The 23,686-nt window shown below is 43.2% G+C and overlaps 1 protein-coding gene and 3 pseudogenes across 1 annotated transcript; all 4 read right to left on the bottom strand.

The window, feature by feature from the left end:
* Nucleotides 1–11,049: 11,049 nt before the first annotated feature.
* Nucleotides 11,050–12,163, bottom strand: LOC147430554 (phosphatidylinositol 4-kinase gamma 3-like; annotated as a pseudogene).
* Nucleotides 12,164–15,709: 3,546 nt separating this feature from the next.
* LOC147430553 (uncharacterized) lies at nucleotides 15,710–16,642 on the bottom strand. The gene is made up of 2 exons (XM_086494425.1): nucleotides 16,340–16,642; nucleotides 15,710–16,197 (listed from the first exon to the last, which is right to left on the bottom strand). Exons 1-2 carry the CDS (start codon nucleotides 16,507–16,509, stop codon nucleotides 15,855–15,857), a joined length of 513 nt encoding a protein of 170 aa, XP_086350551.1. The 5' UTR covers nucleotides 16,510–16,642; the 3' UTR covers nucleotides 15,710–15,854.
* Nucleotides 16,643–17,880: 1,238 nt separating this feature from the next.
* On the bottom strand, nucleotides 17,881–18,358 carry LOC147430552 (uncharacterized; annotated as a pseudogene).
* A 1,782-nt stretch (nucleotides 18,359–20,140) lies between these two features.
* Nucleotides 20,141–20,651, bottom strand: LOC147430551 (uncharacterized; annotated as a pseudogene).
* Between the last annotated feature and the right edge of the window lie 3,035 nt (nucleotides 20,652–23,686).

Genomic DNA, 23,686 nt, shown 5'->3' with positions numbered 1-23,686 from the left:
AAATGAGAATGGGGTCTCTCTTTTCTCTTGAGTCACATGGATGTGGGCTCAAGTAAGAGAATTATTGATGTGGTGAAAGGAGAGAAACTTCCATGGGAGTGAGTGAATTTGGTTTACTTGTGCGGTTGCCTACTCCATATGTTGATAGTGTGGGTGCATTTTTACAAGAGAAGTTAGTTGTTAGTGGTAATAATCACTAGAATTGTTAGTGATATATTTACAATGGGTAGGATGAGTTGATTTGATGAAGGAAGAGGGGTGAATTAAAAGAGAATCATTGAGATCGTGAAGCTTTGAAGAAGCTTGAACTCACCCTTGTGTAGATTGTGGAAAAAATGACCGCTGGTCTTCTTCTTCTTCTTCGCTTCTTTACACCGTCGCCACGGTTGACCACCACGATGAAAAGAGGATTTGTTGATGAAAAATCCTCAATTTGCAGAAGTTATCATGGTTAAGATGCTGAATTTTAGATATTTTTAGGAGAGGTAAATGAAATTGTAACATAGAAGCAATAGAGAGAGACATGGAGATGGTGTATGTATGTAGAGGTTCATAAAAGAACTATAGGGATGAGAGAGAAGGGTAATGGTGAAGAGGGTGGGAGAAGCCATGGAAATTGCAGGTTTGAGTGAGGGAAGGAGAGGGAGGGATGTGTAAGAGTGAGTAGGTGTGTGGAAGGGTGAGAGAAGACTAAGGGCTACTTGTGAGAAAAGTGGGCAGACTGGGGTCCACTCAAAAAATCATAGCTCACCGCTGGTAGCTCCAACAATCATGAAAAATTTTGAGGTGATTATTCAGAGCGTGGGCTACATTTTCTCTTTTTACCACCGCTCCAAATTTAGAGTGGAGATAGGTGTCAAAATTCTCACCAAAAAGCCTGTTTTTTATGCCTGCAAAAGTCTTTTAGTGGCCCCCTCCTTTGTTGAATTTGTACAATGCATCCAAGAGTGAGCCCCTCCTTTGTCATATTATAATACAAAGCATCCAAGTTGCCCTTGACCCATGCATGGAGGAGGATTATTGGTGAATAAAGAAATATATACATGGTGGGACTAGTGTATGGACTATTCATGGACTTTAGCTCAATGAGCACATGGTGTTAGAATAATGAGTAAAAATAATAATAAAAATATGGAGGAGTTATGGATATGGAAAGATATTGGAATCATATGATATGGTCCCTCCTTGAATTATTTTGGGTGAAAGAGAAAAAGGTATGCAAGTAAATAATATAATAAAAGTAACCAATGAGTAGAAATCAATTTTTTGTTTTCACGAGGGTGAGGGTGAAAATGTGGGATTGATTTGTATAAAGGAAAAATATAAGGTTAGAGTATGTACATATTGGCAAAAAATATCATTATGGTGTAAGAGGATGAAAGAAGGTGTACATAGGTTTAATAAAACACACACCTAAGTAGAAATATTTAAATAAAATACCAAAATAATTATAAAAAATCCCTATATTTAGGCCATATATACAATGAAATATTTACACACAAAGAGGCCATAATATACTTTTATTTTTTTATTTTTTTTATTTTTTTGGCTCAAGTAGCCTAGTGACTAGCTAGCTGAGGGTTTTTAAGAAGATATGGGAAAAGCCCCCTAACTCACACACGCCTATGTACAGGGAAATGGTAGGGATAGCCATAGCGTTTGGGTGAATTTGGTAGGGTGGAGTAACTTACTATGGCAATTATGGAGAGCCGAAAAACGGCTATCAATGTTTAACCTTGCACTTCAGTATGGCATGCCTCATGACTGGAGTGCAAATTGGATCAAACCTTTGCACAAAGGAGGAGATGTAAACAATGTGAACAACTATCGCACTATAATGGTTGGTTCTTTAATGGAAAAGTTATTTGGATGTATCATGGAGATGAAGATAAGTGAATGGGCTGAAAAGAATGGCAAACGTGCACTTGGCCAAGCAGGTTTTCGAAAGCATCATAGCACTATTGATCACCTTGTCACTCTTCGAGTTCTTATGGAAGCGTCTCGATTGAAAGGAAAAAAGTTGTATTGTTGCTTTGTGGATTTCAAGAAAGCTTTTGACATGGTACCGCGAGGAAATCTTTGGAGACGTATGCAAAGCCTTCAAGTGCCGAGAGAATTTATGCATGCAGTCTTTCGCATCTACCAAAAAGTGATATGTCGATTACGTATGGGAGATGGAATTTCAGAATTTTTTGCAAGCACTATTGGTGTCAAACAAGGATGCCCACTTTTCCCAACCCTCTTTGGGCTACTCATTGATGAATTGGAATGCATGGTTCTTGACTTTATGCAGCAAGAAGGCATAGAAGAGGTTAAGTTTGGAAATGCAGTGATCATGCTTTTGCTTTATGCCGATGATGTAGTGCTCTTGGCACATACCTTAGAAGATGCACAAAAGCTTATGAATGTCTTGGAACGCTTTTGCCTACATAGCGGGCTGATCGTGAATGGATCCAAAACCAAGGTTATGCTTGTAAAGACCCTCAATGATGAAAATCCATGCATTGTATATAACAATGAGAAACTTGAAGTGGTAGATCACTTCAAGTACCTTGGCCTTGAGGTTCCATCCAATCATAAATGGAAGGATTGTGCAATGCGTCGCTTGGAAGCCGGAAAGAGGGCCTATTATGCATTTGAGAACATGTGAAATGCAGGAGAGATCAAGTGTTGGGCTCTCAAAAAGTACCTCTTTGACACATTGGTGACACCGGTGCTTCTTTATGGAGTGGAGGTGTGGGGTGGAAGCATCGGGAAGTCTACTTGGAAAGAGTTTGAGAATGTCCAAAAGCGTTTTCTCACCAACTTTCTCCAAGTCAAGACACAAACACCCTACATGCTCTTACTTCTTGAGTCCGGATTGCTTCCCATTGAGGTCTTGGGCATGCAAAGGGTTGTGGAGTACATGCGTAAGACACAACGTAGCCCTTTGCATCGACTTCCTAGAATCGCATATGAAGCAAGTCAAATGGTTCAAAAGACATGCAAGAGCAAAATACTAAGTTCGGGGTGGATGCTTGATATCAAGAAATGGTTTGAAAGATGGGATGCATGTCACTTGGTCAAGGATGCGTCGATCGACTCCCAAGTTAATGAGACCTTCTTACAATGCCAATGTATCACGGCTTGGGAGAAATCCGGAGGTTCTCGCTTCAGCCATTACACCGCACACGTTGTCCCAAACTACAAATCTCTCTTCTTCTCGGAACGAGGTAACCGAACCCATTCCTACATCCTTGAGCCCATCCCGTTGAGTGCGATCCGTACCATTGCCTCCATTCGTCTTAGCTCCCATTCTCTACGCTGCGAGACAGGACGTTGGGGCACTGGCGAGGAGTGTCATCGACTTTGCACCTTATGCCCTCGTCAAGTGCGAGAGAGTGAGTACCACACACTACTTGAGTGCTCAGCTTTTGACCACATTAGGTCCTCTTTTCCCCATATATTCAGCCATGATCTCTCCCTACATACCTTCCTCTCCCAACCACGATGTGGAATCTCTATTGCGACGCTCGTTTCAACCATTTTTGAGCATCAAGAGTCACTTATGAACTCCACTCACACCACGTGACATGTTCATTTGGTCCCATAGGTCATATTTGACCTCCCAGGACGATAATAGAACTATCTCTCTCTCTCTCTCTCTCTCTCTCTCTCTCTCTCTCTCTCTCTCTCTCTCTCTCTCTCTCTCTCTCTCTCTCTCTCTCTCTCTCTCTCTCTCTCTCTCTCTCTCTCTCTCTCTCTTCAAGACTCCAAATTTCAGCTCATCTCGTAGATATTGAGGCCTCTTGTGATTGTTTCTTTGTGGTGAAAATTACTCTAAAAAATTCTCTTCTAATGGGTGGGTCTGTGTGTGTGTGTGTGTGTGTGTGTGTGTGTGTGTGTGTGAGTGAAGGGGGGGGGGGGGGGGTGGGGGGGGTGGGGGGGGGGGGGGGCATACTATATATGAATAAGAAAAGGAAAGTCCCAAGTTGTACATTGGTTATCTGAGCTCCCACTTGAGTAAAGCGTCTAAGCTCAAGCCCCATTGCATAGAACTTATAGGTCTATTGAGATTGTTGCTACAACATTGAAAAAAATTATCTTATGAGATTCTTCATCTTCTTCTCTACTTATTGATATGTTTAATGTTCAATGACATGATTGAGCACATGAAAACCAGATTTAGAGGAACGACTAAGAGATGTCATGCAATCAAGGACTTATAAAAATTGTGAATACATGTAGATGATCTAGTAACAACATTGACATGATGAGGGCAGTACTTGCTGATGGGATTAGAAGCTAGATAAAAACTAATGGCTGAATTAACGGGGTTGACTAGATTGAACATATGATTTATGACTCCACCCTCTTTTGCATCAGCTCTACTAAAGAAAAGTGATGTAGCTGTGTTCGTACAAAAGGGTCAAGCCTTGGGTCAAGCATGCTAGTGTCCTGAACTGCTCTCTCTCTCTCTCTCTCTCTCTCTCTCTCTCTCTCTCTCTCTCTCTCTCTCTCTCTCTCTCTCTCTCTCTCTCTCTCTCTCTCTCTCTCTCTCTGTCTCTCTAAAAAACAACACGTTTAACATTTTTTACTTCAATTTTGACCCTATCAAACAACTTGGCCTTGCAACGTACGATATGTTATTGCATTTGATAGAATAGGCTAGCACCACTTATTTGCAACAAAGGAGTGAATTAACCCTTCTAGTGATATGCACACAAAAAAACTTAGAAAAACATCAGTTAAAAAATGTATGCCAGCTCCATAGCCCTTGAAATACAATTGACATGGATGTAGTGCATACATAGAACATTTGGCCTGCATTTGGTGACACAATGAACCATCTCACACTGATTGTTCGTCTATGGACATAAAACCAATTGCTGGGGAATATTTGGATGTGCCGTCTTGATGAAAACATTGGCGCAAACTGTAAGAAGAAGAAAATTGCTCCACATAAAGGGAAAAGAAAGAAGAAACATTCCATAGGAGAAAGGAATAGCTCCTCACTTATCATTACTCTTCTTGCTAGCATACATAATAGCAGAGTAATGGAGATGGAGAAGATGGCAAGCTTAAGCATTGAAGCATGGATCTTAGTTGGATTTACATTCCATAACCAAGAGTGTTGATGTGGGCTCTCACTTATCACAAGCTTGGAGAAGGAGGTGGTGTTCCTCAACTTTCACCAAGTGAGGATGGCCTTGCAAATGAGTGTGTGTGTGTGTGTGGAGTATATCTCCCTAGCACCCCCCTTCCTTGCTTTGGGAAAAATTTCTACATGCTACAAGATCATTGGACCCGTCTTCCCCTAGCCAATCACATGTAGCATGCAGTCAAGTACATGGGTAGTCTTTTGACAAGTGTCCTCCTTACCCCTTAGAGACAGAGATTGAAAATATCTAGATATTTGTTGGTTGGAAGTAGAAGCTCATTGGACCCCTCTTTAGCTCAACCAATAGCATTCAAGTACACCATGTGGTTAAGCTTAGTGAGGGTTTGACATGTGTTCCATGTGCCCTTTTAAAAAAGGAGTACCCCTTGGGTGAGTGGAAGGTTAGGTCAAAGATTCCCCTAACTTTGGGACTTTTATGCATAGGAAGCTTCTCAAGCAACTTCCTCATTAAGTGTGTAGGATCTCTTTTTGACTCAAGCATCTTACCGCCCATGCATAGAAAGCTTCTCAAGCAACTTCCTCATTAAGTGTGTAGGGTCTCTTTTTGACTCAAGAATCTTACCCCCCATGCATAGGAAGCTTCTCAAGCAGTTTCCTCATCAAGTGTGTAGGGTCTTTTTTTGACTCAAGCATCTTACCCCCCATGCATAGGAAGCTTCTCAGGCAACTTCCTCATTAAGTAAGACAAGTACCTCAAGTACATTAGTCATCAAGCATGAGAAGCACCTTAGGTGGAGTTTCCACCTCAAGCTCAGCCCTAGCTTGCCTGAGGTCAAAGGCATGTTTAGGTCGGGTTCCCACCTCAAGCTCAGCCTTAGCTTGCCTAAGGTCAAAGGTAAGTCTAGGTTGGGTTCCCACCTCAAGCTCAGCCCTAGCTTTCCTAAGTTCAAAGGCAAGTTTAGGTCGGGTTCCCACCTCAAGCTCAACCCTAGCTTGCCTAAGGTCAAAGGTAAGTTTAGGTTGGGTTTCCACCTCAAGCTCAGCCCTAGCTTGCCTTAGGTCAAAGGACTTTTAACACTTACCATTGGAGGTCTTTAATGAAGCTAACCTTAATGTCCTATAAGATTCATTAGATGCACATTTCTCTTTGATAGCCTACCTCATTTTGGACCCCTATTGAGATGCAAACATCTCTCCTCTTGGTCCCCTGCCGAGGTAAGTCTAGAAGCGTTTATTGCACATTTCTCTTTGATAGACGATCTCCTTTTGGATCCATATTGAGATGTAACCATCTCTCCTTTTGGTCCTGTGGTGAGATAGGTCTAGAAGCACATGTCACTATTCTAACTCTTGTTTCCGTTCATTCTCCCACATTAAATGATCAGTTTAATATGAGTAAATTATTTAGTAAAGTTAGATATTATATTTTATGACATTACCTCTCTCTCGAAATCATAGGAGTCCTCGACAATGAGGTAGAGAAGATAAAGCCTAGTCATTAGTCCATGTTTCTTAGCTGGTAGAGGATCCTTTTTTACCCTATGACATTATTCCAAGATGGATGACTAGTCCATTTGGTGCTTGGGAGACGTAGCTGCCACAAGCATGTCTGCTCTTTAGTCCATATCATACTTCCAAAGTAGAGTGACAAATTCTACTTGGTGTTTGGGAGACGTCGTCACCACAAACATGATTCTAAGCATGCATACTATTTAAATTTGTGCACAATAAAAAGAGAACTAGTATTATAAGACAAAAATATTTTTGATTTAAAATGCGTTTTCATTGTAAGCATTGACAAGGTTCATACTATCCTTAAGCTAGGTTCCTTGCATCCATTTAGTATACTTAAAAGGATAATTCTTTAACTTAATAAGATATGTCAGATAATGTTACTGTTTCTTAATACCTTGTTTTCATGTCATAGGATGGACTTAGATTGAAGTACTTCTTCTTGCTCTTCAATTTTTGGAGGGTCTGCAACTATTGCTTCTTTTGATGGAGCTTCTTTGTAAGGCTTATGTAGGTTCTCATGGAAAACATTGTGCATGAGCCAATGGTTGGGCACCTTCAATTGATAAGCCATCTCATTGACTGGCTTAAGAATTTGAAGGACCATAGTATCTTTTTACTAGTTAAGCATCATACTCTTGGTGGTCCATAGGACTCTTGCCCGTAGTATGCCTCAGATGAGCCTTGAGAAACTTTAGCAAGACCCAATCATTTTCCTTAAAGGCTAAGGGTCTTCTGTGCTTATTAGCAGCAACCCTTTTTGCCTTTCATGTGAGATGGATATAACCGCTTTAATCTTTGGAAAAGATTCTTGTAGGTCTCGGCTATATTTATCATCAACGAAGATCTTCCCATGTACTTTAAGTAGTAAGGGAATTTTGGATCTTCCTTCTTTAACCTCAAAAGGTACTTTACGCATAGGAATATGTACAATATCATTGTACGCATACTCTATAAGAGGTAAGTACTTCTATCATTGAAAACACTGTTCTACTTCCATGACATAAGCTTTTAGTATATCAAGAATCGTTAGATTACTTATTTCACTTTGGTCATCCATTTGTGGGTGATAGGTTGAAAGACAAATTTAATCTACTTCCTAGATTCTCAAAGAGACCCTTTTAGAAATTACTGGTCATTCTAGGATCTTTGTCCGACACTATGGGTGTTGGAAATCCATGATGCTTGAAAATTTGATATCTGAAGAGGGTTGCCATTTGATGTGTCTTAATAGTCTTTTTGACAGGCATAGAGTTTGTTTTCTTGTTAATCCTGTCGAAACAATCCAAGTCGCTTCCCTCGATCAAATTTCAACTTTTGGTATACCACGCATTTTGAACATACTCTTGTATGTTTACTTTTCATGGTAGACCAATAGAAATACATTTCTACTCCTCGAAGAGTAGACTATGGCATCCCTCTTTGCCCCGCATAAGGAGAAGTATGGGATTCATACATGACTTTCTTATTGTATGGGTGATTTACACATGCCTATTGCCGTTTGGAGGATAACCATCCTTCAAGGTGAATGGTTCTTTTCTTCTTCCCTATTGCAAAGGTTGTAATTACGTACTTAAAGTTGTAACTACCTTCATGTGCAAAATCAAAGTTATCAATGTTCATTATACTCTCTTGGTTATTGTTAGCCATGTTAATTAAACTTAGGTGTTTACTTAGTGTATGCTTTGGCAATTCACCTAGCCCTTGAAAAATAGGCACTTAAGTATCTACACCCACGGCTCGATTTGGTTAAGTATAGAGAGTAGTGGAGTGGGTCTAACATAGCAGAGTGGCCAAGGGATAGCTCCTTTCAGAATTCTTATGGCTCAATAATGGTAAAGCCATAGGCAAGTCTAAAAAGACTCCATTATTAAGAACAAAGCTCCCAAGGTGTGCACCATATCCCACATAGTGGGCTCAACAAAATCGATAATAGATCCCAGTTCCACTTACCCTAATATAATTAATAAAATCAACCATTAATAGGATAATTAAGGACCCCTCTTCTTAAGCAAGAAATAAGAAACCAAATGATCTAATACCAATGTAATGGAAATGGCCTATGAACTTTGAGAGTAGCAGAATTAGGAAATTAGGTGAAGCACTTTTCAGAGATTACTTTGTGAGCATAGTGGGTGAACTTAATTGATGGTAGAAACATAAACATGGTACTTAGTTAACTTGGCATGAGCAATACTTTTGCAAGAGAGAGAGAGAGAGTTTAGAGAACATGACAATAGTTGAGGACCGCATTCATATGGAGCCGGTCCCCCCTCCAATAGGCATTTGTATTATAGTTTCTCCCATCAAAAGAGACTTGGTACAATACAATCTTTGTGCTCCTTGTAACCTACATGATGCAATGAAGATGGAAAGCTTCATGCATCACAAGCATAACATGAAATTGTAGAAAGCATTAACTATCCCAAGCCTCAGTCCCAAGGCCTCAAACTCCTTCAAAGGTGGAGAGACCTAGTAGGAAATGAGGGTAGGAAAGAGGAAGAAGAAACATTCCATAGGAGAAAGAAATATTTCCTCACTTATCATTACTCTTCTTAATAGCATACATAATAGCATAGTAATGGAGATGGAGAAGATGGAAAGCTTAAGCATTGAAGCATGGATCTTGGTTGGATTTGTATTACATAGCCAAGAGTGTTGATGTAGGCTCTCACTTCTCGAAATCTTGGAGAAGGAGGTGATGTTCCTCAACTTTCACCAAGTGAGAATGCCCTTGAAAATGAGTGTGTGTGTGTGGAGTATATCTCCCTAGCAGCCCACTTCCTTGTTTTGGGTGAAATTTCTACATGCTACAAGCTCATTGGAACCCTCTCCCCCTAGCCAATCACATACAGCATGCAGTCAAGTACATGGGTAGTCTTTTGACAAGTTTCCTCCTTACCCCTTAGAGAGAGAGAGCTTAAAAATATCTAGCTATTTTTTGGATGGAAGTAGAAGCTCATTGGACCCCTCTTTAGCCCAACCAATAGCATTCAAGAACACCATGTGGTTAAGCTTAGTGAGAGTCTGAAATGTGTTCCATGTTCCCTTTTAGAAAAGGGGTACCCCTTGGGTGAGTGGAAAGTTAGGTCAAAGATTCCCCTAAATTTGGGACTTTTATGCATAGGAAGCTTCTCAAGCAACTTCCTCATTAAGTGTGTAGGGTCTCTTTTTGACTCAAGCATCTTACCCCTTATGCATAGGAAGCTTCTCAAGCAACTTCCTCATTAAGTGTGTCGGGTCTCTTTTTGACTCAAGCATCTTACCCCCCATGCATAGGAAGCTTCTCAAGAAACTTCCTCATTAAGTGTGTAGGGTCTCTTTTTGACTCAAGCATCTTACCCCCCATGCATAGGAAGCTTCTCAACCAACTTCCTCACTAAGTGTGTAGGGTCTTTTTTTGACTCAAGCATCTTACCTCCCATGCATAAGAAGCTTCTCAAGCAACTTCCTCGCTAAGTATGACAAGTACCTCAAGTACCTTAGTCATCAAGCATGAGAAGCACCTTAGGTGGAGTTCCCACCTCAAGCTCAGCCCTAGCTTGCGTAAGGTCAAAGGCAAGTTTAGGTTAGGTTCCCACCTCAAGCTCAGTCCTAGCTTGCCTAAGGTCAAAGGTAAGGTTGGGTTCCCACCTCAAGATCAGCCCTAGCTTGCCTAATGTCAAAGTACTTTTAACACTAACCATTGGAGGTATTTAATGAAGCTAACCATAAGGTCTTTTAAGATTCATTAGATGCACATTTCTCTTTGATAGACTACCTCCTTTTGGACCCCTATTGAGATGCAAACATCTCTCCTCTTGGTCCCCTGCTGAGGTAAGTCTAGAAGCGCTTATTGCACATCGCTCTTTGATAGACCATCTCCTTTTGGATCCCTATTGAGATGTAACCATCTCTCCTTTTGGTCCCGTGTTGAGATAGGTCTAGAAGCACATGTCACTATTCTAACTCTTGTTTTCGTTTATTCTCCCACATTAAATGATTAGTTTAATGTGAGAAAATCATTTGGTAAAGTTAGATATTATATTTTATGACGTCCTTTGTGAGGTCATCATCAGCCATGGCTATCTTCAATTACAATGGAAGAAAGGGGAGAGTGTGAAAGTGTGGTGGCAGGTGAGAAAGGCCTAGAAGACCTGCATCCTCCTCCTCCTCCTCCTCTCTCTCTCTCTTTCTCTCTTTCTCTGTCTCTCTATGGTTGGCGCTCTCCATTGCATGAATGGGCCGACCACTTCTCCCCACACACAACCACACACTTAATTGCATCGAGCCATCATAGCGAGCTCAAGTAGTGTTGGGAGAACGTAGCTATGTGTGTAGCAACCAACTTAGCAGATTTTGCATATCGTGTCCACACGTGCAAGTAGTAGCTTCTTGATGCCAACGCCTGACGTGTGGAATTGACTTCCCCAATGCACGCTTCTATTTTGAATCATCTACTTCTCCAACATGCTGCTCCATTCGGAATCATTTGATTCCTTGCAAGCCAATATGTTTTTGCGATTTTTGTCAATATTAGCAAGGCATATGTCAAGAACAAAAATATTTTGTAAGTTCTTGTACAGGTAACTGAGCCAGGCCCATGTATACTTCATAGTTTCTTCAAGCATGTACATACATTCAAAAAGACCCTATTTTTGGAAGGGTCGAAGTAGTTTTTACAATTTTTAACTAGCCAAAAGATTCATGCGGTGAAATTTCAGGACTCTTGCAAAACCAGTGAGCTTTTTACATGCATGTTTCATCATCAGCCTTATAATCCATATAAAGCACTCTTTTTTAAGACCTCTCCATTCTGAGTTATAGGTATACCCTTAGGGTTATTTACAGCCATATGTTTGTCATAGTGCTGGTTTGAAAACTCCAACAATGGAAGATTCAAACTCATCTTGCATAAAATATACACCTTGAGACCCATCATGAGCTAAAATAGGAGCATGTCCCTCTTATAGACCACTTTTAACACACTCCATGAGATCTACACCAGTGACAATATGCTACATTTTGAGAAGTTTTCAACATTATCACCAATTTTTGTCAGGTAAAGATTGTCAAATTTTGCTTCTACTTTGCTTGATGAAAGCGAAGCGTCCTCATTTTTATGTGCAACATTAAGTTGTGTGCCCCTCACTTTTTGAGAAACTTCTAATACCTCTTATGTCAGCCCCAATGGCATGCCTTATTACTTTTACAATGTTGCTTAAAAATAAGTGCATTGTAGCATCATCCCCCCTGAAAATTACTCAATTTGGATTTCATCATTTGAGATTCGGACCTTTCAGCACCAATTGCTGCTTGTCAGCTACAAATCTAACTTCTTTCATTAATAACCTATATTTCATCTTGAATGCTCTTCCTTCCTGTCAAATTTGAAAGTATGCTTCTTGCAACTAATTGTTCTGATTGTCACTACTGGTTATTCTAAAATTTTCACAACCAAATGCACATGCTTTCCATTTGTGAGACCATCATCCTTCACAAAGCATCTTGGCAGCAAAGCCCATGGCCTCTACATATCAGTCTCTAGTGCTTTACATAAAAGCCTTGCATGCTTCAATCCACAGTTTTTAAAAAGCACACCATCACCACTCCAAGAGTCTATAAATAATATGATGTGATTAGTAATAGTTCACTAAGACATCATCTAGTGTGTCACAACCATGGTCTACTGATGAGTAGGGGAAATCCACCCTCGACATGTGGAAGACGAACCACCATAAAATCCAACCTAAAAGTGAAATCTTGTACCTACAGAGGCACCTTTTCCACTATGCCCATATGGTATATTGTCCTCTGGTTGGCAATGTTACTATGAAAGGGGCAGGTTGAGTAGGCTACAGGCCTAAAGCCATCATAGTGAAATCATGCATCATATTGATGCCAGATCCACCATCCACAACTACTCGTGAAAATTGCCGACCCAAGACGGACACTGTCAGGCGAGGGCTTCTATAATCAGTGAGGGGAGCAGTGAGATTGGATATCATATAGGACTCTGATGGTTGCACTGGGAGGTGCTCGCCACTAGGTCTTACTCCGGGGTAAAGGGATTGAATAGCTGCAAGGGTCTCACTTCTGAAACTCGCATCTAGCCACAAAGTGTCATAGAGGGACACTTGTTGGGAAGTGTTCTTCAAGACCGTCTCTACTGTAAGCTTTTCTTGTTCTACCAGTGGTTTCTCTCGTACCTCGATCTTCTATAGATCTAAAACTGCTTCAAAGAAAGCTTCATCAAGATCGGAGAGCAAAGTTTTGGATTCTTGCTTGTCACTGACTAAGGGCTTGGCACCAACTGAAGGCAGAGTATCCATTGCTGTGAGAATGTGTGGGGGAGTTGAACTTGCTAGAATGATGAGACCAAGAGCGGCTTTCTGGGTCCCAGTGAGGAAACCTGATGGCTCCTCTACCAGCTGCAGCTTATTTTGTGGGGTAACTACGTGGGTAGAAGGGGACGGCTGAGGAACAGTGATAACTGCTATCAGATTGAACTTGGGAAAGGTAAACTCATTCTGTCTTTGACCTGGGTTCGAGGCGTGGATGCATGAAGTTTAGGGCAATCCTTACTGTAGTGACCCTTCATTTTAGGGCAATGATGACAGGGAGGAGACCCTTCAAGCAGAGGTCATTTGCTTTGGTAGCGATCATATTCCCCACATCTGTAGCACAAAATGGGCCGATTCAATGGGCGAGTTGAAGGACGAGGTGGTCCTTGCTCCTGGTGCATGGAGCTGGAGGTGGAGGCATAGAAGCTTTGAGTGATGAGGGAGCATTGGTATGATAAAATCTCTGAGAGGGAAAAGTGTATGCATACTTGCATAGGAGGGGCTGTCAACAAAGGTGGCATATGGTGTGGATGGCCACAGAGAGAAACCATGTTGGATGCAGGTGGTGGCCCTTGTTGAAGAGTAGGACCAAGACTTTGTTGTATTTGTCACAATCCCTTTAGGTAGTAGCAGTCCTTGTCCTCATGTCCAGACTTTTCATAGAAGTGGCAGTAAACCCAAAGGGAGCATTCTTGTGGAGGGTGCCCAGGAGAGCGGCATAAGCTACACCAAACCATAGCCTTAGTCTCCTGATGATACTTGGGCTCTTCTAGCTTGTGCTTGATCTGTTCAATGCCTCGTGATGTGGAGGCTTCTCCTGTCGAAGAGAGAAGGAGCTCTCCTCTTGAAGAGCTCATTGTAACTTTAGGGCTTCCAGTTCCCTGCGTAAAGAAGTTAACGGATTAGAAGGACTTTCCAAAAACACTGAGGGGGTTTCTACCTGATTAGAGATGGTGAACAACTTCCTAACTCCCTCTATCCTAGCAGCAGTCGCGACAAACTCCTCCAGAGTGGCGTCAGGTTGGAGACTCTCTCGGAGTTTTTGTTGGGAAGTTTTGGGAAAAGCCTTATCCAGCCACTTCTTAACCATAAATTCCCCTAGATGCTAAGAAATCTTGGCAACTAGAGACTTGATTTTAGTCATAGGTTCTGCAAAAGTCTCCTCTGGTTAGAGCACCATGTTGGCCAACTCATCCAAAACCTTTTCCTGGTAGTTGCCTGGCTTGAATGCTGCACAAAACTGCTGTTGTAAAGTGGCCCAAGTTGCAAAGTGGTTCTCTGCAAACTGACTGTACCACTTGTCTGCTAAGCCATCCAAGGTAGATGGGAAGAGTACTAAGTAGGCATCTTCTCGGTTGAGGCCACGACCTCTACAGAGAGAAACAAACATCCGGGCATGGTCGTCATCATCCTCTGAGGAGAGACCCTTGAAATTGGGAAACTTAATATTCACATTAGCTAGAATGATTTTGAGCTCCTCCATGGCTGATTGTGCAAGAGCTTGTTGCACTAGAGCTTGGAGTAACACATGGGATGAGAAGTTTATTGATTTGGGTGAGTGGAGAGGTATAGAACTTGTTGAGGGAATGGAGGTAGCTGCAGGGGAAGGTAGGGGTACTAGAGCTGGTGGACTTCTTCTTGGCACGAAGGGTTGTCGTTTCCTGTGGTAGTACTTCAAAGGATTGAGTAGTGGGCTTTGCTTCTCTTTTGACTGCCTTGTATGTGTCATGCAGTAACCAAAATCCCATAGAAGCTTTGAGCAAGAAGACCTTCAACTGGCTTAAGGAACACAGGTCTAGACTCTCTAGACAAGGTAAGTGACTAGACCGCATGGTCCAGGACCAGGGCAAGTGACTAGACCACCTAGCTTGACCACCTAGCTAGACCAAGGACAAGGAAGGGTAGATGAGGGACGAGGAAGGCCTAGACCAGGACAAGAGCTGGTTGGACTAGGGCGAGAGGGGACCAGACCAGCAGGTTGCACAGTTCAAGGCAAAGTAGGTGAAGCTAGGTAAAAACCAGCTAGCTCCTTGATTTGTACCTCAATAGAGAGTGAGACCTCAGTTGAGGTCCCACCGGGTGTGCCAAAAATGAGAGCACCTGTAGCGCGGATAGTGTGTCATTCTTTTTACATTGGGTTCTCCTCAATGCAATGTACGTGACAATCTCACTCAAAACAAACTGAAAACAAAGGAACAATAGATAACAACTGATCACATAGAGACAGAAGAGCAGACCAGAACATAGGACTTCACTATCTCAAAGAACCGATACAAACTCTGGCATGGCAGCACACTTAGCTCCAGCCCAGAACTAACCGCTACAATGGGGGTGTCGAGGCTCAGATGTGCAGGGATTGTGAGACGTTGGAAAGGGGGAAATGAGAAAACCACCAGCACACTCAGTGAATGCCTCTATAGCCCAGTGATTTCACAGTACCCCTATCCCCTATTTGACATACACACAGAGGCCTAATCTGTTAGCAATTGTTGTCGAGACCCATACCTAACCAACTCCGACTACACCCACTCGACCACAAAGCAAGCAAGCTTGGCTTAAGCTTCCACCCCTTTCAAAGAACCTTATACCAAGCAAAACAACCTTGACACTCTCAAACAATTCGAGATTGATGAAAACACAAGTTTGCTTATAAGCTTACAACCTTCTTACACCCGGACTCTTGACTCCCCGATTTCACACACCTCAAAGCATATTAAACTTCTAACATTCACAAATTCATATGCAACAAGGCACCCGCTTGGCCTATAATGTTTCCACACATAGAAACTCATGCACTCTTCACACACCGAAAACCCATACATGGCTGATGCCTAGCGAGACATGAGGATGAGAGAGACAATAATCATAAGTTGGTGACTGGAATGGATCGATATCATGGCAGTATCTTATCACACAGTTCAGCAATGATGGAACCCATAATACAAGTGTTTTGGAGCATAACTGTTTCCATCCTTCTCGATGATCTTCGACGAAGACGAAGAACCTCCCACCTTTCTTCCATGCTCCTGCCTGGCGGCTTCCTCTACTGCACTCCCGGCCTTTATCCTATGTAGGTGACGACCCCTCTCCTTGTGCAGTTGGCCGACTCGATGATCTTCTACGAAGACGAAGAACCTCCCACCTTTCTTCCATGCTCCTGCCTGGCGGCTTCCTCTACTGCACTCCCGGCCTTTATCCAATGTAGGTGAAGACCCCTCTCCTTGTGCAGTTGGCCGACTCTTTACGTGCAGATCTCCTCTTCTGGTTGTCTCCGGCCAACCATTCCATGCTCATAGCCTCTTTATGCAGCTCCCTCCTGCCGCTATCGGAGCTCCCCTTTGCTCCTCCCTAGAAGCTAGTCCTGGGTGGCCTTTCTGGCCTCTATAGACACCCACTCGGTAACCTTTTGAGCAACACGCTCTCCAAGCCCCAACCCAAGCTATCTGGCTCAGCCCTGCATTGTGGTCGGATCTCCATTGGAAGGGGCGACTCCCTCTGGCTGCTCCTCAGCTCGCGGCTTTCATCATCCTTTGCAGATGGCGGCCTCCTCTCTTTGCAGGTCACCCTTCTCATGCATCTCCTTCCCCTAAAGCTAGCCTCTGTAGCCCTCTCCAATCTGTAGCTCTCGGCCCTCCAAGCTCTTGCACAGGTCGCCCTGGCTACTGGCAAGTGCCCCTCATAACCCTTTACTCCTCCCGACCTCACAACTACCACCCTTTTCCTCTGCAGTGCTCCCTTGATGCCCCCAATCACTGGTGGACCTCATTGTCATGCAGTTCCCGGTCCTGCAGGTCCTTTCCTCTGCAACCAACTGGCAGGCTCTCCTATGCAGCCGGCCCGGCCCCCCATACAACTGCAGCCCCTGCAGCCACCTGCGGCCTTCAACCCGAATGCAGACAACGCCCTCCCTCCAGATGGAGCCACCTTCTAGCAACTGGAGCTCGATGTTTAGCATGAATATTTTTTAGAAAATATATATTTTTCTTTTTGACTTATGACTTGGACCATGTTCCCGCGAGCAAAGCAAGCCGTGACCGAGTAATCGTGCTTAGCTGCACATACCTCAACATGGGGCTTCATGCTCTTTTGTCAAGGCCATCATGGCCGCAAGTAAATAGAAACCACTCCCAAAGTCGATCCTCTGATGTCGAGATCTCCGTCGGGTGAGGAGACGATCTCCATGATCGCTTTTGACTTCAAGCTCAATGCGACATTCAACAATTCCCAAGAGATTGAGCTCGACCTTCATCTTGGCACAGCTTCCTCCCTAGAACTCTGAATGACAAGCCAAAAACTTGAGTTGTAGAGCACCACCGAGGCTACAGAAAAAGATATCAATCACCGAGCTTTAGGCATTTGTAAGCATCCCGACTTGTAGAGCTCCAAAATCACAACTTGACTAGTTAAAGGCCGCATTTGGCATACACATCACTGTGAGATTTTCTCCAACATGGATCTGAATCCTGCCAAAGTATGATACCATCAACTTGCCTGATGCCATATCCCTGTTGTTGACACTTCCACAGGTCGACACAGTTTGGGTGCCCCATCATTGCCCACCCCCTCATTGAGAATTCATGCTCAACCACAGTATTATTTAGATAAAAGAAGACTGTATAGAGAGAATGATATAAAATAGCTATATAGACTGCATAAGAAAAATGATGATATATTGGCTATATAGATAGGATAGAGATAGAGAGAAAAGCATCTGCTGCATCATCCGCCAATATCAAATGGAAAGCTCAAAGCCTCCCCAACCATGGTGTAGAGTCCACCTAGATCAAAAATAAAACATTAGCCATGGCCAACCACCTGTAAAGCATACATCTTCAAGCCTTCCTTTGCACTTGTAGGCCAAAAGATAGTTGACTTCAACTTTTCATAGCATAATTCTTCAGCACCATGCATCCATAATCCTTCCTGCCAACCATAAGCATACTTTCAAACACTTGAAGCACCGGTACCACAAGTCGCTATCATGTCATCTGCTACAGAACCGTCCATAGTAGAGTCCACTTCAAAAAAACCTTGCAATTGATATAAAGATACTTGTAAAGCAACCTCCAATAATACATGTATCCATAGCACCACATAAAGTAGCAAAACCCTGCAATTTGCCTTCACCTGTTGCGTAGCCAAGCAAACCTGATCCCTTTGCAAACCTGTATCCAAACCCTCTAGCAGGTCATACTAAGAGTATGACCTGCTAGAGCTTCAACCTGTTCTTCAAACACCTCATCACCAACAAGGTTGGTGGTACCTTCCTCTCTGCATGGAACTTCTCCCTTAAGGCTGCACCTGTATTAGTTTCCATAGAGTCATCTGCCGGAGCTAGCTCTCCACGGCTACACACAAACTCTGAAACTTCAAAGTACACCTCGACATGCCCATCAAGGCAAGGTTGCCCCACCCGGTGCATAAATAAATCAACTTGATCTACCACATCTTCTATTCCTAGCTCCTGCAAGTCATCCTCAGAAACCTTCTCTTCAATCAAACTGGATGCACAATCAAACCACATTTCTTCTAGCAAGCACTCACCACCACCAGACACAAGATAGTCGAGCAACCACCAGACACAAGATAGGGCTGCTCGACTGGCCTGTTCACACAAGGCATCTCCACACTTGCACTATGCTCCTCTTTTACCTTAAAATGACTAGCATGCAACTCGTATATATCTCTCTCAACTTCATCTATATGAAAAACATCATAAGTTTCATACCTAGAAGATAGGGATTCTTTCTCCCACATGCTATCTGTGTCCAAAGCACTGTTAAAGCTATGAGAGCTATCAAACTCCTCTTCTGATCTTGCCGGTTCTTGCACCTTTGCTGTCATCCTTGTTGCTGGCTCTAGAACAGAGATCTTCTATCACCTCGTCTTCTTGAGCAAGCAAGCTGGGTGGCACTCTGAATATGCCTCTCTGTATCTTTTGAGACCTGGTTGGCACTTGTTCTACCTCTTCTAGCATGGCATCACCTTCATGTGCTTTGATTACATGCATATCAACAAAAGGAGCTTTTACCTCTTGATACTCTTTAATTTGTTTGGGCTTAGGTCCACTAGCTGTCATGATTACTGACTGCAACAATCCTGCCTCCATCTTCTTCTTCATCTGGCAACTCTCACAGCTTCATCAAAGTTCCTTGGGTCTTCATAGTCCACCCTCTCACGAACATAGGGATACAAGCAAGATAGAAACTTTCCAGCTTAAAGTATCCCACTTGGGTTGCTTGGGTAGCAGTCGCAAAATCCCCCCAATAAGGTTCAAATTTATCAACAAAAGCATCAAAATTTGCACTTACATCCTGCTGCAAACCTTTGATCTTTGTATCTGCTTCCGAAGCAGCCAACACCTTTCGATACCTTTGTAGAAAGTGCTCTTGAAATCTGATCCAATTCTGCTTGTGCACATCTTCTAAGCCATCGAACCAAACTTTTGATTTACCTCGCAACACCAAAGGTAGAGTCTGGAGCTTTGCTTCATCACCTAGAATTTGCAATACCGTCAACATAAATAGCTCAAAATCAGCAATCCAGTCGTCTGCATCTTCATCTCCTTTAAACACTGGACCAAACTCCTGCTTCATCTTGATTCACGAACACTTTGTTAGGAAGCAATCAGTGGATCCTCAGTGGGGCCACCACAAAATGGAAAGGGGGAAATGAAAAAACCACCAGCACACTCATTGAATGCCTCTCTATAGCCCAGTGATTTCACAGCACCCCTATCCCCTATTTGACATACACACAGAGGCCTAATCTGTTAGAGCAATTGTTGCCCAGACTCATATTTAACCAACTCCAACTACACCCACTCAACCACAAAGCCAGCAAGCGTGGCTTAAGCTTCCACCCCTTTCAAAGAACCTTATGCCAAGCAAAACAACCTTGACACTCTCAGACAATTCGAGATTGATGAAAACACAAGTTTGCTTATAAGCTTACAACCTTCCTTCACCCAAACTCTCGACTCCCGGATTTCACACACCTAAAAGCATATTAAACTTCTAACATTCACAAATTCATATGCAACAAGGCACCCGCTTGGCCTATAATGTTTCCCCACATATAAACTCATGCACTCGACACACACGGAAAACCCATACATGGTTGATGCCTAACGAGACATGAGGATGAGAGAGACAATAATCATTAGTTGGTGAGTGGAATGGATCGATATCATGGCAGTATCTTATCACACAGCTGGGCAATGATGGAGCCCGCAAGACAAGTGTTTTGGAGCATAACTGTTTCCATCCTTCTCGATGATCTTCTACGAAGACGACCAACCTCCCACCTTTCTTCCATGCTCCTGCCTGGCGGCTTCCTCTACTGCGCTCACGGACTTTATCCTATGTAGGTGACAACCCCTCTTTCCCTGCAGATCTCCTCTTCTGGTTGTCCCCGGACGACCATTCCATGCTCATAGCCTCTTTATGCCGCTCCCTCCTACCGCTATCGGAGCTCCCCTTTTCTCCTCCCTGGACGCTAGTCCTGGGTGGCCTTTCTGGCCTCTATAGACACCCACTCGGTAACCTTTTGAGCAACACGCTCTCCAAGCCCCAACCCAAGCTACCTGGCTCAGCCCTGCATTGTGGTCAGCTCTCCATTGGAAGGGGCGACTCCCTCTGGCTGCTACTCAGCTCGCGGCTTTCATCATCCTTTGCAGATGGCGGCCTCCTCTCTTTGCAGGTCACCCTTCTCATGCATCTCCTTCCCCTGAAGCTAGCCTTTGTAGCCCTCTCCAATCTGCAGCTCTCGGGTCTCCAAGCTCTTGCAGAGGTTGCCCTGGCTACTGGCAAGTGCCCCTCATAACCCTTTACTCCTCCCGACCTCACAATTACCACCCTTTTCCTCTACAGCGCTCCCTTGATGCCCCCAATCACTGGCGGCCCTCATTGTCATGCAGTTCACGGTCCTGCAGGTCCCTTCCTCTGCAACCAGCTGGCGGGCTCTCCTATGCAGCCGGCCCGGCCCCCCATACAACTGCAGCCCCTGCAGCCACTTATGGCCTTCAGCCCGCATGCAGACAGCGCCCTCCCTGCCACCTTCTATCAACTGCAGCTCGGTTTTTAGCATGACTAATTTTAAGAAAATATATATTTTTCTTTTTGACTTATGGCTTGGACCATGTTCCCGCGAGCAAAGCAATCCCCGATCAAAGCAATCCCCGATCGAGTAATCGTTCTTAGCTCCGCATACCTCAACATGGGGCTTCATGCTCTTGTGTCAAGGCCATCATGGCTGCAAGTAAATAGAAACCGCTCCCAAAGTCGATCCTCTGATGTCGAGATCTCCACCGGGTGGGGAGACGATCGCCATGATTGCTTTCAACTTCGAGCTCAATGAGACATTCAACAATTCCCAAAAGATCGAGCTCGACCGTCATCCTGGCAGAGCTTCCTCCCTAGAACTCTAAATGACAAGCCAAAAACCTGAGGTGTAGAGCACCACCGAGGCTACAGAAAAACATATCAATCACCGATCTTTAGGCATTTGTAAGCATCCCGACTAGTAGAGCTCCAAAATCACAACTTGACCAATTAAAGGCCGCATCTGGCATCCACATCACTGTGAGATTTTCTCCAACATGCATATGAATCCTGCCAAAGTACGATACCATCAACCTGCCTGATGCCATATCCCTGCTGTTGACACTTCCACAGGTTGACACGGTTTGGGTGCACCAACGTGCTGTGTGTATAGACTCGCTACTCTAGACGATGACGTTGGACCATATATGAAGAAGATGATCCACCAACGGCTCATAAATGTCAGCCACCTAAGCCAATATCCAAACTGATTGGTGGTGCTGACCTGGCCACAATGTCCACTAAACCACTGTCCATATCCTGCCACGTGTCATTGTCGACCCAAAGAGTCCGTCCAATGTGGACCTGACCAGACCAACTGTACTAGCTGTGTCTCCTGTGAAAGTGACACTGTAGCCTGCTACACCATCTCAACATAGAAATGTCGGGTGTTGAGCAGCTTCTGATCATTCGAAGAAGGGGTAACAATCAGTCTCTACTATTACATTTTCTCCTACTAAATACTCTTCACACTTCAATGTTGTGACTACTCCCCATAACTCTCTTTTTTCATGTGGGTAGTTTTTTTGATGAGCACTTAGGACCTTTTCTCCAGTATCACCATATATCACTTTCCATCATTATCGTCTTGCCGAGTCGCCCATCCAATTCGTGTGGAGATAGTATCCACTATCACAAGTACGTGTCTTCTACATTCATAGTTTACTTTCCTCAAACTTGGAGACATAAGAAACAACTTCTTTAATTTCTCATAGCATGTGTATGCATTTCTTCCCATTGGAATTTTGGGTTCTTTCTCAAGAGTTGGTACAAAGATTTTGCTACATGTGCATAATGTGGAATCCAAATCAGGGATTTTAAGTACGCGATGACGCATTGTGTTAAATGTTAATTATTGTTGTTATTATCACTATTTTTTTCATGTTAATAACATATCTAATGTCATGACTTACGAAAACCGGTAGAAAACGTAGAACCGGCGGGGCAACCACAAACCCCGGCAAGCCCGGCGGGCATATTATGAATCCCGGCGGGCAAAGCAAGAATCCCGCCGGCCCTCTCATGTACCCCCTCCATATTTGGCGGCTCTATATAACCCTGTAGTAGACATCACATCACATCACCGCTTCCTCTAAATTTGGTCATCCTTTAAATTTTAGAAGAAAAACTAAAGGTAAAAGAATGAATAGTCTTTTAAAAAAATTAAAACTTAATGAAACTCTGATCATGGATCATTAGTTCTTTTTTGGACTGAAATGACTCTTGAAAGGAGGTAGAAAGGTGAATCTTTGGGTCGGTATCTCTACATTTGGGATGGACTAATCTCATGTTTTGTTCACCGTTATATTTGCTAAATTGATTGCTATATTGATTAGAACTTCTATCATGGGTCATTAGTTCTTTTTTGGACTGAACTGATTCTTGAAAAGAGATAGAAAGGTGAATCTTTGGGTCGATATCTCTACTTTTGGGATGGACTGATCACATGTTTGATTCACCTTTGTATTTGCTTGCTATTCCGATTAGAGCTCCAATCATGGGTTATTAGTTCTTTTTTGGACTGGACTGATTCAGGAAAGGAGGTAGGAAGGTGAATCTTTGGGTCGATATCTCTACTTTTGGGATGGACTGATCACATGTTTGATTCACCGTTGTATTTGCTTGCTATTTCGATTAGAGCTTCAATCATGGGTCATTAGTTCTTTTTTGGACTGGACTGATTCATGAAAGGGGTAGGAAGGTGAATCTTTGGGTCGATATCTCTACTTTTGGGATGGACTGATCACATATTTGATTCACCGTTGTATTTGTTTGCTCATGTTTGAGTAGATTGAGGTTATTCCCTTCAGGCTTCACTACTACGCTTGTGTGTGATATTGATTATAACACTAATGTTTGGTTTGAATAATACTTGAAAGAAGAGATAGCATACTGAGCTATGTTTATTGGTATTGCAGGCATCCAATAAGTATGTCTTCCACCGGGAATGTCAGCGGTGGTGTTGGTGTCCCAAGCCTGGCTTCCTTGAGAAGACCTCCTACCTCGATGCCAGGTCCTGCTTCGCAGGGCACCACTTCGCAGGGCAAGCGAAAGGCAGGTGGAAAAAGTCCAGGACCCGAGTGGAATTTTGCCACAAATTTAAATAAGTATCAAGATTGGAAATGTAACTTTTGTGGCGAAGAGAAATC

This window comes from Adiantum capillus-veneris, chromosome 21 (genome assembly GCF_014529385.1).
Source record: "Adiantum capillus-veneris isolate H3 chromosome 21, ASM1452938v2, whole genome shotgun sequence".
Lineage (NCBI taxonomy): Eukaryota > Viridiplantae > Streptophyta > Polypodiopsida > Polypodiales > Pteridaceae > Adiantum > Adiantum capillus-veneris.
Note: the sequence above shows the minus strand (reverse complement) of the source record. Positions and strands in the feature narration are given on the sequence as shown.